The following is a 14,872-nucleotide window of genomic DNA, read 5'->3' as shown; positions in this document are numbered from 1 at the left end:
CTTTCAAAATCATGAGTTATGAGCATCCTGATAAAAGCATTGAAAGGTTATTAACTTCTCTGATCATGGTTAGATTCTGGGGTCTTACTGGAATCGCTGAGATTATCAATGGTGGATGCGAACGTGGAAGCAGGTTAAAACAGAAACACAGTATGACCTACAGGTTGTCAGACACAGGAAGAATTTGTTGTGTGCCAAATGTTAACCAGACATAAGAGAGGAACTATTAATCTAAAAAATTTGGCTATAAAATAAAGAGAAATTAAAATACAACAGAGAATAATCTGTACCTTATAACAACTATTTCACAGGACTCACTGCAACCTGAGAGCATCCATTAAGAAATCTTAGTACATTTATTCAATAATCATTGACATGTGCAAACTACTGCTTGCAGATAAATAACAGCCATATTTATTGTTATTAATATGAACATTTGGCCTCATTTCTGTATTTATTTTGATAGAAAGTCTGTTTTGTCTGAAAAACCTGTTTTCTCTGGAATTTATTCACTACTATTCAGTTACACAGCACAAAGAAGATCTCCTCTTTGCCTGTAATGCATTTGTTTGGTCATAAAAGAAATATTAGATACTACATTAAAGCATTCCCAGTACGAGAGTACCAAATACTGTTCTGCCTAAACTAAGAAGAAAAAAAATTTCGCTCCTTAGATAGGCCCCCACCTAGTCTGAAGCAGAACAGACTACGCTGACCTGAGTACCCAAGAAAGCAGGGGGAGCCAGGCTCTGGCACGGTCCTTGGCACAGTCCCAAATGGGACTGTTCCCAAAGAGCGGTATGGATGAGACCACACTGCTGGCTGCGGGAAGGGCTTAACACGTAGACACAAACTCTACTGTAGCACCTTCCCATACCCATCTTATTTACTAGTTACATACACAAAACAAGCTTAAAGAACTAGGTCAGTCAGTCTAACCACTCCATACTTTGCTAGGATAATTTGAGCTCTTCATCAAACTAAACAGGCAATAGCCCATTAAGACGAATTTAATTCATATTTCAACACCAACCTCTGGTTTATGTTTCATGTACCTGAAACAAGATCAGCCCAAACAGCTGAAAAAAACATGATGATTATTTATACAAGACTTTATGGTGAATACTTTCCAAAAGTAATACTGAAACAGCAGGAAAAAATTCAATTTCCTATAAAGGGATGTATGCAGTAATTTATGAACTCAAAACACATAACACACCTATTTTCTAAGAAGTTTGCTATCTAGCTTTACTGAATTGTATGATTTAAAAATAATTACTCTGTACATTTTAGCCTATAAAATGCAGTCTAGAAATACGTGCTTGCAAGGATATCTAAACAAACAGAGAAATACAGATGAAACCTCAAGAAATCATATAAATCATCCCTATGCATTGCTGTGATATGAATTAGATCTCTATACCTGCAGAAAAGCATTTTACCTTTCCTTAAAACTTCTGAGATAACACAATATTTCCGAGCAGTTTAGTCTATTGCTTCACTAAGTGTTTCGTTAAAAAATTTTCCCCAAAGCGTAGCCTAAATATTTGTGTGTGTACAATTTAGGCCAATCACTACTTGTTTATTTCCTTCCTTCCCTGCCACCTCCTTGGGACAAATATTGATAGCCCTCTCTATAGCAACCTATCACACAGCACAAGACTTTACCTCTTTCTTCCTGCCATCGCCCCTCCCTCCCTTCTCTTGCCTTCTTTCCTCCCTTCCTCCACCACCTCAGACTCTGCCTTCTAGTATGCATCTACTAAATCTCTTCTTTTATTAAGCTTAGTGTTAAAGCGTTACGACAAAACAGCTTAAGCACGGCCATATCTAAAATCTGGCATGACATTAATTTACAAGAGCTAGCCTATTTCTGTAATTTGGCTGCATAAATGGGCTCTGAAAAATTTGTATTCAACCTCTGCTGATGATCTATACAAGGAAACACTTTGCCACACCATGCTAGAATCTGTTTCAGATTTTGGACATTTAATAAAGGAATAAATGAATGTTGAAAGTGAACTACTCAGAAAGCTCCAGAAGTAATGCACAGATAGCCTAAATTTTGTTTTCTTTTGAGTAAGAATACTCCTGTCCAACTATACACTGTAGTATGGAACAGTCGTAGTATGGATGCAATGCAGTCCAGAGAAGAAAAAGTTTCACGGGCAGAACCTTTACAAGAACAGCTAAAACAATCGAACAAGGAAGGAGGCAGACAAGCTTCTGAGCGCACAAGCTCTTCTTCCTATCTGCATCAAAAGCAACAAATCTCAAAGTAACAACAACTCAGGAACAAGTACTCCAAGTTTAACGTCATGATGTTATTTTGTTGGACATTCTGAACAAAAACAGTGGTTAGCATTTGGAAGCTAATGTGCACACTCTCTAAGCATCCTTAAGCCTATGTTATTACATCATTTTTCTATAGAAACTTTTTGCAAATTCCCAGAATATATGAGGAGGCTAGACAGAGCCAATTAAACTCTTGTGTCTGTGATTGTCTCAGTTGCTTGTGAAGTGCACAGCAAGAGAAACTGAAGAAAGGAAGCTGGATCACTTGGTTATGGGTTGGGTGGGAAAGAGCTTCTATTGCTAACTTTCCACAGACCCCAGAGTGTTGTGGGGCAGGCCACTGAAATCAGTTCTTCAGCCTCAAGAGTTTCACCTGTGCTTTCAGCAGGACCAGGACCAGACTGAAGCACAGCTCTCTCCCTGACTCAGTGGCTATAAGGTGCCCACAGTGCAGTGCACCGAGCCCATATCATTATACAGCAGCCTAAGCTCAGTCCAGAGACAAGTCCCACCAGCTCTTGTGGCACCTGATATCAGAAGCTACTCTTGGGAAGACCCTGTGGCTCGTTTCTCCCTGTGACACTGGCCATGGGTAACTCTGAATGAGCAGATGGAATATATGACTTGCAAGTTTCACTATGGCACATAGAAAAAAAACACAGCGTAGACACACCACAGGGCAGAGAGATATAATCACCTGACCTTTAAACTGCTGTGCACATACAATTACAGCTATACTCTGTTGGAGCTATGATGCTAAGTGCTTCACAGAAAGAAAACAGGGATCTCACGTAGGGCATTCAATTTCTGATGCAGGCAAAATTAGCGATACACATTCTGACTTGAATATTGATGCTCCACTTCCTATAAGCTTGGGATACTCCTCATTCATGAATGGAAATGGGTGTTGGGAAATTCCTCAAGGTTCGTGAAGCATTTAAGTGTTACAATGATGGTAATTCTAAGAGAGACCATGACAAGGAAAGACAATTTTCTCTGTAAGGACTGGAGAGTAGGGACTATACAACGCATTTGTGCAAAATCACAAAATAAAGATGGGAGTATGTTACACAGAATCACAGAATTGTAGGGGTTGGAAGGGACCTCTGGAGATCATCTAGTCCAACCCCTCCTGGCAAAGCAGGTTCACCTAGAGTAGGCTGGACAGGAATGCGTCCAGGCGGGTTTTGAATATCTCCAGAAAAGGAAACTCCACCACCCCTCTTGGGCAGCCTGTCCTGGTGCTCTGTCACCCTCAAAGTAAAGAAGTTTTTTCTCATGTTGAGATGGAATTTCCTGTGTTCCAGCTTGTGTCCGTTGCCCCTTGCCCTGTCACCAGGCACCACTGCGAAGAGCCTGACCTCATCCTCTTGACACCCACCCTTTAGATATTTATAAGCATAACCTGAATTTGGTTTGGGGGTTGTTCATCAGAACAAGCAGAATCAGTAACTCTGCTTGAAGAACTACACTGGAATGACTGGTCCATCAATGAAGTTCTTTATTCTTCTTCCTTCTGTCACTATGATTTGATATGCTTCTACAACGACACTGTCTCCTACCTGAGTATTTCAAAGGGGAGTTTACAGTTACTTCATTCCTCACTATTATTTTGGGTACAACTCCAGTTTCTGCTTTACTGTATTAAAAGGGGATAGCACTTCATTTCAATTAGCTACCTTTCTCTGACAATTTTTAACATGCCATAGGAAAGTGGGTGCCAATCCTCTTTAAGAAAATATAAATATAATTCAAGCAGATTGGAATTACAAATGAAATACTGTTCCTAGGGGCATATTCTATCCTTGGCTAACGCCATTGATTTGCTCTTTCTAAATAATAGTTTATATGTAATAATTGAATTGAATATCACCTATGTTCTCCCATACTTATAATTTCAGAAAGCAATTAGCCATTCCTTCACTGACAGGCCACCCATGGTCTAAATTCAGAAAAATTCCTCAGTGTTTCTTAAGTAGGTTGTCACATTTTCTGTAGAAATCATTAAACTGAAAACTAGCAGTGATATATGTAAATGCTACTGTGGGCATGACTAATCCACAGTCCACACACTCTGTTCAGAATAATGAAGCCCAAAACTTTTATCTTGTCACTTTCTTCCTAATGGCACCTTACGCAAAGATGAAGAATGAGATTAAGAATAGATAAATTGTTCTGGCAAACTTGCTCCCAGATTTTTCCCTTTTATGAGGGCTGCGCAGAACCTCCCTCCTCCTTTCTGAACGCGTGCCAAAAAGCAAGCATCCATCATATGCCAGGCAGAGGCGTGAGCCCTGTGCGTCAGAGGGGGGAAGCTGAGAACACCCATCGCCGCCGCGTGATGAGGACACAGCCAACTCGGGCAGGACGCCACAAGGACAGCCCTGTAACATGACCTGTGTGTGACAAAGTGTGCACATGTGTGTCCAGTTTCTGATGCAGTGGCACTGTGCTGCTACCAGTCGTGCAGTCACAAGGCTCGGAGATCTGACAGGCAACCCACCACTGGCATCATCATTATTAATAATGATGCTATAAAGTACTCACTGACTTGTTTGTGAAGCATTTAACTGTGTGTATGTAGCATTTTAATAAAAGCAACGAGCTTGAGGGGCTTAGAAATTAATCAGTGTACTTAGATTAAACGATTTACCTATTTCTGAAAATTCTAAAACGACTGAAAATGTCATAAGTTTCCCATTAAGTGTTTTCTGCCAACTGAGATTAACAGAAAATATTTCTAACCTGTGGAAATTCCTGCTGGAAAATATTTAAATAATTGCAAGGCTTGAGCAGAAGTCAATTTAATTGACTTCTTTACCAATTCAAATTAACTACCATCTGTGTTAGACAATTCCATCATCACAGCTTTTGGACACCTCAATTAAGAATAAAGAGAATGTTGCATCATGTTAAAATTTTCTAAATCTAAAATTTGTAGTTAAGTAAAATGAGTTTTGATTCTTAGAAAACTTCTGTACTTCCATAAAAAGAGAAAAAAGAGGGGGAAAAATTAAAAAAAAACAAATAGGCCACTAAATACAGTCTCGTCTTTATCAGAAATTCCTACAATACAGAACTGACCTCCATACAAAAATATTTTGGATTTGAATACCTGCTAAATAAATTAAACATATCCTTTTCAAAGGGCATAAAAAATGGCGTCCTTCTTTCTCAGCCTTTCCTCTTCAGTTAATCAGCCATGTAAAAGTGACAGTTCTTGGCAGTGTGTGTAAAGCCAAAAAATATTTCCAAGTTCAACAAGTGCAAATACAAAAAAGTTTCAAAGTTAAAAAAAAAAAAAGAAAAAAAGAATATTTGTTGCACAGAGATATCCTCTACTGTCATGTGAGATTCTCTCTTTCTCAGTTAGGTTGATGGCTAATGCAGTAGGTGTATAATGTAGGCATCAATTTACTTATAATGTGTTTCTCTCTTTTCTTTGGAGAAGTCCTTACTGGCATCCACAGTGAAGAAGCCTGAAAGTTTTTGCCTTCTCTGCTTCCTTCTGTTCTTTCCACAAGAGCGACATTGCTTTGATTGCAAGTTTATTCCAGATACACCTAAGCCAGTTTCTCCCTAGAGGTTCAGCACTGATGTACTCTGCCTATGTTGACTATGTTTAAATTATTTTTGCTTAGAGCTTTATGGAGAGCTGGCAAATAAGCTACTTCTCTTTCCCACTTGGTTGAGAGAACAATATTTTAAACTTCATTTACTTCCTTTCCACAGGACAAAAATGGTATTTTGAAGTTGGACATTGTTTGGGAGAGAAGAATGAAGTTATCTCTGTTGCTGTAAGAGATGCTCCACAGATGCCTTTGAGCCAATCTCGCAGTTCTTCTTAGCCTGAGAAGGCCAACTCACAGCAACCTCAGTCAGGTTCTCTTCACTCTTTCGCAAGCCTAAGCAGATACACAACTGAAGTAACCTCATAGACTGTTACCTATTTCTTAATTAAGATGATATAATACATTTGTATATATTACTAGTAAATGGGTATAAATAGCCTCCGTAAATAGTATCTATCAAGTATAAATTTCAGCTCATTCTGTAGGAAACCCATGCTGGTTTTGCTACATTATTCTAAACTCCCGCTAGTATTTAATGAGATAATTTACTTGTTTATCTATCCATCAAGATACTGAAAAGCAGGAATCTAATGCTTCTGCTAACAAACAGAACTACATCAGTTTTTGAACCCTAAGTATCTGTCATGGTTTGGGCTGTTCTGACCACTGAGACCAATGACAGATGCTCTCTCCACACCTCTCTCTCCAAGGAGAGATCGGAGAGAGAGAAAGACACTTATGAGTTTAGAAGAAACTAAACTACTTTAATGAAAATATTAATAGAAAAACAAAAAGAAAATAATGAAATATATACAATATATACAGAACTGTATCAAGCTCCCAGGGTGACGATCATGTCACCAGCAGACACTGGGAAAGTTCCAGACTGGACTCAGTGATGGCTGGGAACTGGATTACGGATCTGGAGCCAGGAATGCATGGATCAGGATCAAAGGCAGATGAACAGACAGAGTCCTCCCTGGACATGAGCCATTGAAGAAAAAGGGCTGACTCTTTGATCTTTAGCTTTTATACTGAGCACAATGGAATACCCCGTTGGTCAGTTTTGGGTCACCAAAACTGTCCTGTCTGCTCCTCCCCGCAGGTGGGACTCCTCTACGCTTTTCCGCTTCCGACCCTCCAATGGGGCAAATAACAAAGCTAGTGTCCTTGGTTGTTAGGGCAATACGTATAAGCAAGAGCCCTTCTGCATACCATTCCCTGGCATAAATTTGAACAATCAGGTCTTATCTCTCTGAGAGCGAACAATGACTCCATAACCTGCTGTTAATTTTCAGAAAGTTCAATTAGTTAGAAGAGGCTTAGCTAAAAAGTAAAATTACTGAACAGAAAATTGATTCTGTTTTACCTCAAGCCAGGACATTACCTTAGATGGATGGAAAGTAATCTCATCCATAGCAAGAAAGTATCTGTCTATATTCAGAAACTGCATCTCTTGGCTACCTCAGCTTGTTCAGGAATTTCCGCTCATTTTTCACCTCATGAACGTACTCACAGCTTTCTCTTCCACTTCATGCTGCTTCTACCTCCATGCCCCCCTTTCTTCCTGTTCACATCTCTTGATCACCCCAACAGTTTTTCTCCTTTCTCTTTATCTCAGTCCCACCAGAATTTAAAACAAAAATTAAGATTTAACTACTTGCAGCTGTCTCGCTGTTTATTCCAGCTCTATAAAGTATTTTTAATCTCCCCTTCTTGCTAAACTCCTCTGTTTAAGACTATGATATCTACTATTCTTTGTGCATAGTCTAGAACAATGGAGTATACTATTAACTAGCCCATAAGCAGCTATGTCATCAGCACAATGGCATATGCATATTTTATGTATAGAGCCCACATTGCATATATAGACACACATATCCATTAACACATATAAGAGATATTAAATTATGTAGTTCAATAAATTTTAAAAATTGAAATTCAAGAACAATTAATTGATCCCAGCTTACTTATGCCTTTATCTTCTACATACCAATGACAGTACATTAATACATTCACAGCATGTTAACAGGAACAGCTGTTAAATAATAAATGCCTTACTATATTGTTTTCAGCAGGTGCTTCAGCAATTAAACTCTGTCTGCTTAATTTCTAGCTCAGTTAGGAAAAAATAACTACATCTTATGCCACCAAGTAAAATACTAGGCATTATCCAAAGAATAACAGAAACATCAAAAATCGAGACATCCACTGTAGAGAATTATTGTTCTTTGTGAAGAAAATGTGTGTCATCTCCTGGCTTCTCCCTGCTTACCACTGCAAGAGCTCAAAAAGCAGCTTTTAGCAGAAGAGTTTAGGAGCCTTCGTTGCGGCTATCATTGGATGTTTTGCCTCAGCTGGTGTCAGGATTTCAGTTCTTTCTCCATCCCACCATTGGCTAAAGGCAGCCACTACTACACTTCTTTCAGATGTAGTTATTTGGGAGCCACAGCACAGGTCAGTTGGAGACACAATGAAAATCAACACACCAAAACCTCCTGCATTTCTATTTTCTTTAAATCAGTGCACCCTCAGGCAGCACAACTCCTAGGTCTATGCAAGGGAACTAGAGACAACCTATGGGCAGAGGGGTGACAAGGGCAGGGACCCTAAAGTCGGAATCAGTCTGCAGTATCACTAGATCAGATGCAACATGAAACCATGTGCTACAGCCAACTCTCCAAATATTCATCATTAACTTGGAGTAATGTTCATCAGAAGCAAATTTTCAAAAGCACTCAAGAATCAACAATCTTGCACATTTCAAATTTTAAAATAGCTTTTAGCTAAATAGCCCAAAATTGAGAGAAACCCACGTTCTAGAAAAACACTACGTTTCATTTGGTCAGTCTCTCATTTCCTAAACGTGAGAATCAACTTTGATTACAGAATGCTATTAAGCATAAAAAAAAACAGCTACTATCTGCCTTTTCCATTTGCAAAGTATCTTGACTACTTTTATGTAACCATTGTTCAATTAAAAAAAAAGTATCTAAAAATATGGTTAGTACCACAAACATCACAGAATCACAGAATGTGATCCTGTGAATCCCTGTAAGATGTTTGTATTATCAGCACAGTTTGTTTCATATTTTTAATTTTATATTCTATCAATCAAATTTCTTATATGTACTGCATCTCTCCAGAGTCACTTAGTATTGAGGAAGAAAAGTAGGAACTATCACCTTTCATAGGCTTTCTTGTTTGAAAAATAATTATTTTGACTATTAAAGCTGGCAGAAACTTAATAAAACAATACACATAGTAGACTGCAGTATGACCTTGTTCCAGCTGGGAGTATATTCACATGATTTACATCTGGACCATTCCATGCAACTTGACTCATTATCCTGAATAAGATAATTTTATTTTATCTCTCCACAAGACCAAAACACATTAAATATGAATTACCTATAGAAATTATTTCCCTCATAATTGCGCAAAAATTTCAGGCTTCTAACATGTTTTTAGTTTCCTTTTAAAGGAACATCAAAAATAACTGATTTTTTTTTTCTGGAGCAAGTATTAGCTTTTCAAACAATCAAACTCTCTTACTGAAATGCAAACGCTTATCACACATCTGTTATAAGGACTGCATTCATTAAAGTCAGCTATCAATCAGTCACAGTAAAACTTGCCTTAAAACAGGGAATGTAATTTGCATAAAGCCCTGCTCACTGTTACTGAGTGCTAGTTAACGAATCATTCCTTTCCTTTCATGCTACAGCACCTCAGGAAGTATTATCATTACTTAAAACATGAGAATATTTGGAATTCATTACATTTTCTTACTTTGTGCTACATCTGCTAGGCACCAGTCCTGCAAATGCAAACCTCCGTTTTTCTATGCAGTTCCTTAGTAATCCTGAGGACCTCCACTAACATTTTTATATTGACAAGGAACTATCTGACCGAGGTTGTAAGCAGCAAAATTAGAAGTCTGGATAGGCTTACTGCATTATGGAATACAAACTTATTACATTTACTAAAAATGACTTGCAGTTGAAAACAGAAACCATTTTATAGTTAGATTTTAAACTTAGCATACTGAGACGCCTAGAAACAGCTCACATCTCCGTCTCTGCTGACTCTTATGAGTCAGTCATGAGTCTCACTACATTTAGTGGTGGCTCTTACGCCCCATATTCAGAATCATAGTATTTCAAACTAATAAGACTTAGGTTCTGGGCCTCGTGGTTCAAGTGAAAAAAGCCCTCAAAAATGAAGCCTCTAGGCTATGATACAGCAGAACAACAAGGAAAGGCAAAGAATATTCATTTTTAATGACACGTAATTTGGAGAGATCTGTTACATGTAATGGAATAAGGTAAATCACCCTCTGAGCCGGCACGAACCAAGTTAACTTGAAGAATACCCAAACCGTCACCAAGCTAGGCAGGTGCAGCCCTGGCACAACACACCATCACCAGCAATACGGCCTCTAGGACCCGATCTGCCAGCTCTGCACAGCACAGCAACCCACTCTGTACACAAACCAGCTCGGTCTTGAAAAACACAGGGAGATGTCTAGCACAGCTGTACATTTTCTCACGCATAGCTCATCACCAAATTGTGTTTCAGGCCATCTATGAAGTAAGCAAGACAACCCTGCAACAGATGACATTCAGTTCTCCCTTTCAAAGTTCAGTTCTGTTAAGACTAAAATTATTTTCTTTAAAAGAAAAAAGAAAAGCTTAGTTCTTTCATAAATTCAACAGCAACAAGAAGGCTTCAATGCAAATTCTGTGACCTGAAACCTTGGCTACATTTTTCAGTAAAACAGGTAACAAATTTGTGGTTAACCTGTCAGTCATCTTTAAAGAAATCTGACTAATGTTGCATTATGTTTGACATGACAACCACAGTCAGCATTATGCTTCAACTATTACATAGACCAACAAAACATGCAACTTTATCCAACTTACCTGATGCCCGTCTGGTGAATCGATTTATCACTGGAGCTGAAAGAAAACACATTTCAATTAGATTCTTTTTGTAACACACTTGAGTTATACTTCCTTCAAAGTGCAACAACCGTAAAACTCTGTTAACCATTATTTTTGTATCTTTGTAGAAAGTAATGTTAACTTCATATACACTTAAACTTTTAAGCAGCTTTGCAAGAGATGGTAGATAATAACCAGTAAGCTTTCAAGACCATTTTCAGCTTATTAAGTTACTGTTACTTATTGCTGTTCACGACTGGCTGTGAAACATTTAGATCTGCATTTCCAATTATTTATTGAGAGCACAGAAATTGGCATCTTACAAACAATGACGCAAGCATGGATTAAAAAAAAAAATGTAAAAAAAAAAAACTTATTTTACTTTTACAAAATATACCTATTAGAAATCTGGCACCAAAGATACTCCTATAGAGAAAAAGACTAATTCGCAATCCCCTCTGAAAGACCAACTTTTGCTTTGACTAACCTCTAAAACTCTTTGGGTAAGTCCGTAACAGCGTCAAGCCCTGCCCAAACCCGTTTTACAGTGCAAATGACTGTTTTACAGTGCCATCTTGGCACATCTCCAACTGTGTGCCGCAAACATTTGGAATCAGGCTCCTGTCTTGATTCCAACAGGGAGAGATCGCAAAATACATCTTGAAGCACACAGTTTTGTCTCAATATTTCATTTCCAGGTTTACCAGCTTCTTCAAGAGCTACTAGAGATAAAGAAATAATGTTTTTCCTTCCAAATAGAACCTTCAGTCTGCTTCTAATTAGTGTGAAACACTGGTCTTGAACTCTACTTTCATGTGATATGTTAACTGCTGGAATAAACAGTAAGAAGAAAATCTGAATGACCTAATTTCAAACGTGGGCAGGAGCTACATTAAAAATGTATGCCCTTACAGTGCTTATTAACATTCAACCTTAAAAAAATTGCTCTTAATGTTTATGTGTAATTGAAAAATGAAAAATATTGAACTTTTTTATTTTATCCCACTTAATTTTACATGGGACTTATGCATCATTTCTTCAACATCTAAGCCAAGATAAAAAGAAAAAAAATTGCTGAGAAAACCGGAGAGACGGCAACAGCTTGAGATGCAAACTGACTTTTTATTCCTTTGGGGAGAAAAAAAACAGAGCAAAGCTACAATTTCTGAACCACAGTTGCAGACGGTTTGTGTAAGCACATACAGTAGTGACAGGTCCAAGTGGTACGACAGACACTGGGAAACCCGACTACAGCGGCTCAGAGTGCTAGTCACGAGCAAGGAAACCTCTGGTGAACAAGCTATCACAAACCCCAAACGTATATATAAATAAACAAAAGAGTAACATAACCAGCAAAGTTATTTTTAAATGTGAATTCTAATTCCTCCCAACATTTTTTTTTTTTATAAAAAGACAACAAAATTCAGACATGTTTTTTATTAGAGCAGATACCATATTTTGTGCAACTACTGTTTTGTAATACAGGGGACTGTTTCATTCCTCAAAACTTTTCATTTTGTCAGAAGGGTTATGGGACAAATTCATTTCAGGACACCAGTCATGACTGTCACCATCAGACGTCTCAGCTGTTACCTCCCGCGTGTAAATTAGCGGCAGTTCTCAGCAGATGTGCTCATATAAAAAAAAAATAAAAAATGGAATCTGACATATTTCTAACAAGAAAGCACAAAATAGTGCTCTGCTCCCATTCAAATGCTTTCCCCAAACTCAGGGAGGGTATTTGGCTTTGACTGGCAGTTCTGTACATCATTTGTAGATAAGAAGATTTAATTCCTCTAGACAGCTACCTCAGCACATTTTACCAACACAAAAATAATACAACTTTGAAAAATGAACATCTAACACAAAACTAACATAATTTGGAGACCAGTTCTCTTACAAACAAGTTACTGGGACTGTTCAAGAGAAGTCCTTTTCCACCTACTTACAGCTACATACTTCTAAATTCACTCTTTTATTTGGCTACAGGGAGCTTAATTTATTTTTCCAATAAATTTTACAAATTATTTACTATTAGAGAAAAAAAATAGCAAGAACCTTGATAAGCAACTACTTCTGAGCTCATGTGAATAACCAGTGTTTGAGCAGCAACCAGGCAAAGCCTCTTCCCCAGACTGGGATTTCATGAAGGTCATCCAAATGTGTTACTGGGATATTTTAGAACCAGCACCCACAGTTCTTTGCTATGGAGCAAGCTGAACTACTCTCTATTTCTCTTGTAGCAAATCGTAACATACTTTTGCTGCCCAGAAAGATAGGAGCATTAGCTTACAGGAAGGTCTCAGAATCATCAGCCCTACAGAAATTTAGCTGGTATTTTCACTACAAAGCAGGTGCGTGGTCAACCAAGCTGTTATGATGGCTGGCAGGATAAGCATAGTAAGGTGGGCAAAAGAGAGTTTAAGCAGCATACTGCTGGAACCATAAAATAAATAATTAAATTATCTTTCAAACATGTCAGGAGGTGAAAGTCTTGGCTCAGAATCAAATGGACAAATCAATGGCAGAAATATTCAATGAGAGATATTAAAGGCTCCTCCTGGAGCCACAGAGCATATTTCCAGGGAAGAAGCACTACTTGCTCTGCCTGTACTTATCTTCCCTGAATATCTTTTGTTAGCCACTGTCCTTACCGAGTTCTGGGCTAGGCTGACTCTTAGGTTTGGACTGAGATGACTGTCCTGATCCACAGGGTTCAGGTGAAAGTGTCACCCAGAGAGTGCCACGCCAAGAGACAGTCTTGGCATCCAGGTTTAATTACGAGGGCAGCTTTGAAATCCTGTTCACAGGCCACAGGGATATTGTGCTTAACCTATGGGCTCAAGCTCCAAGGTACACACACACAAGAAGCGGTGCTCAGGTCCTGTGCTTCCCACCCTGCTGCTGCACTGCTGCCCAACACCTGGCTCCCCCCTCTCTTCCCAGCCACATCCACAAGCGGCTTCTCAGGGCTTTCAGTGCCAGTCTGCAAGCACAGCAGAAAGCAGGTGGTGTTTGGGCTCTGTGGGCTGCCCAAGGACTTCTCCCTACCATGAGAAACCCAGGAAACCTTGTCAGAGCTACCGCATCCCTGACAACACCCCCTTTGCGACACTGCTGATACACGCCACTTCACAGCTCCACAATATTCCAGTGAGGGTAAACTCATGAAGGGAATGGGCTTGAGGCAATACTTACTATTGCTATTGAAGTCAACTCTACAGCAAAAATATACCTTATCTTAAAGGTTATGGTGACATTGTGCTGAAGATTGGTTGCTTGGAGTGATTCAATAAAACAACTGGCTATAAAAGATACTGCTTAAAGTAACTCACAGCTACACCCCCCCCCCAAGACTTGTGCAAAATGTAAAAAGAACAAAAAACCCCATGGATTGCAAAACCTCATCATTGCAAAATCCAGAGATTTTTCCCAATAAAGGGTAAACTGGCATGCAGATAAATTCAGAATATGTCCGGTGACATTTGATCTTTTCTTACAGGAAGAGAAAGAGCGCTGCGCCACAACGGAGTAACGTCCTGCTGTGCACAGAGGATCTTGTTGAAGTGTGTGGCGTCATTCCAATATTAAACCTGACTCTTCATGTTCTAGTTTGTCTCAACCAACATCAATTACGACCTTACATAGAGGAAAATGAATAAAGGCAAAAAAGGATAAATGACAGGAGGTTGTATCCTGACAAAGTTTTGAATAAATTATCATTTGAAACTGTGTAAGCTATCGATCCTCACGTGACGTATTACAATTGTTTTGTTCTTAGCAGCACCACATAAGAGAGAATTCCACAGTCTGAAATCTTACCTGCTGCTAACTGAAATTCATGTTTGCAAATCGTTGCTCAGATGACTGTACAAACGTACAGTTTTTAAAGTATTTTGGCAATACAGATCAAGTAAATAAACAGAAATAATTGATAAAGGATCAAAGGAGGCTGAAGTGTTTTAATATATCTATTCAGCAATAATATAAGCTGTAAAAAACAACATCAAACTACATGAAGCATGCACTAAAAATATTTCCATCACTCAACAACTAGCT

At 38.6% G+C, this 14,872-nt stretch overlaps 1 protein-coding gene across 1 annotated transcript in view; it reads right to left on the bottom strand.

Annotated features, from left to right (window-relative positions):
- Nucleotides 1–14,872, bottom strand: part of PRKAR2B (protein kinase cAMP-dependent type II regulatory subunit beta) — a 93,949-nt gene that overhangs the window by 49,869 nt on the left and 29,208 nt on the right. Inside the window, exon 2 of the mRNA XM_074579433.1 lies at nt 10,793–10,828. Coding sequence (XP_074435534.1) covers nt 10,793–10,828 — 36 coding nt within the window. The remainder of the gene's footprint in view (nt 1–10,792; nt 10,829–14,872) is intronic.

This window comes from Larus michahellis, chromosome 1, assembly GCF_964199755.1.
Source record: "Larus michahellis chromosome 1, bLarMic1.1, whole genome shotgun sequence".
Taxonomy (NCBI): Eukaryota; Metazoa; Chordata; class Aves; order Charadriiformes; family Laridae; genus Larus; species Larus michahellis.
Note: the sequence above shows the minus strand (reverse complement) of the source record. Positions and strands in the feature narration are given on the sequence as shown.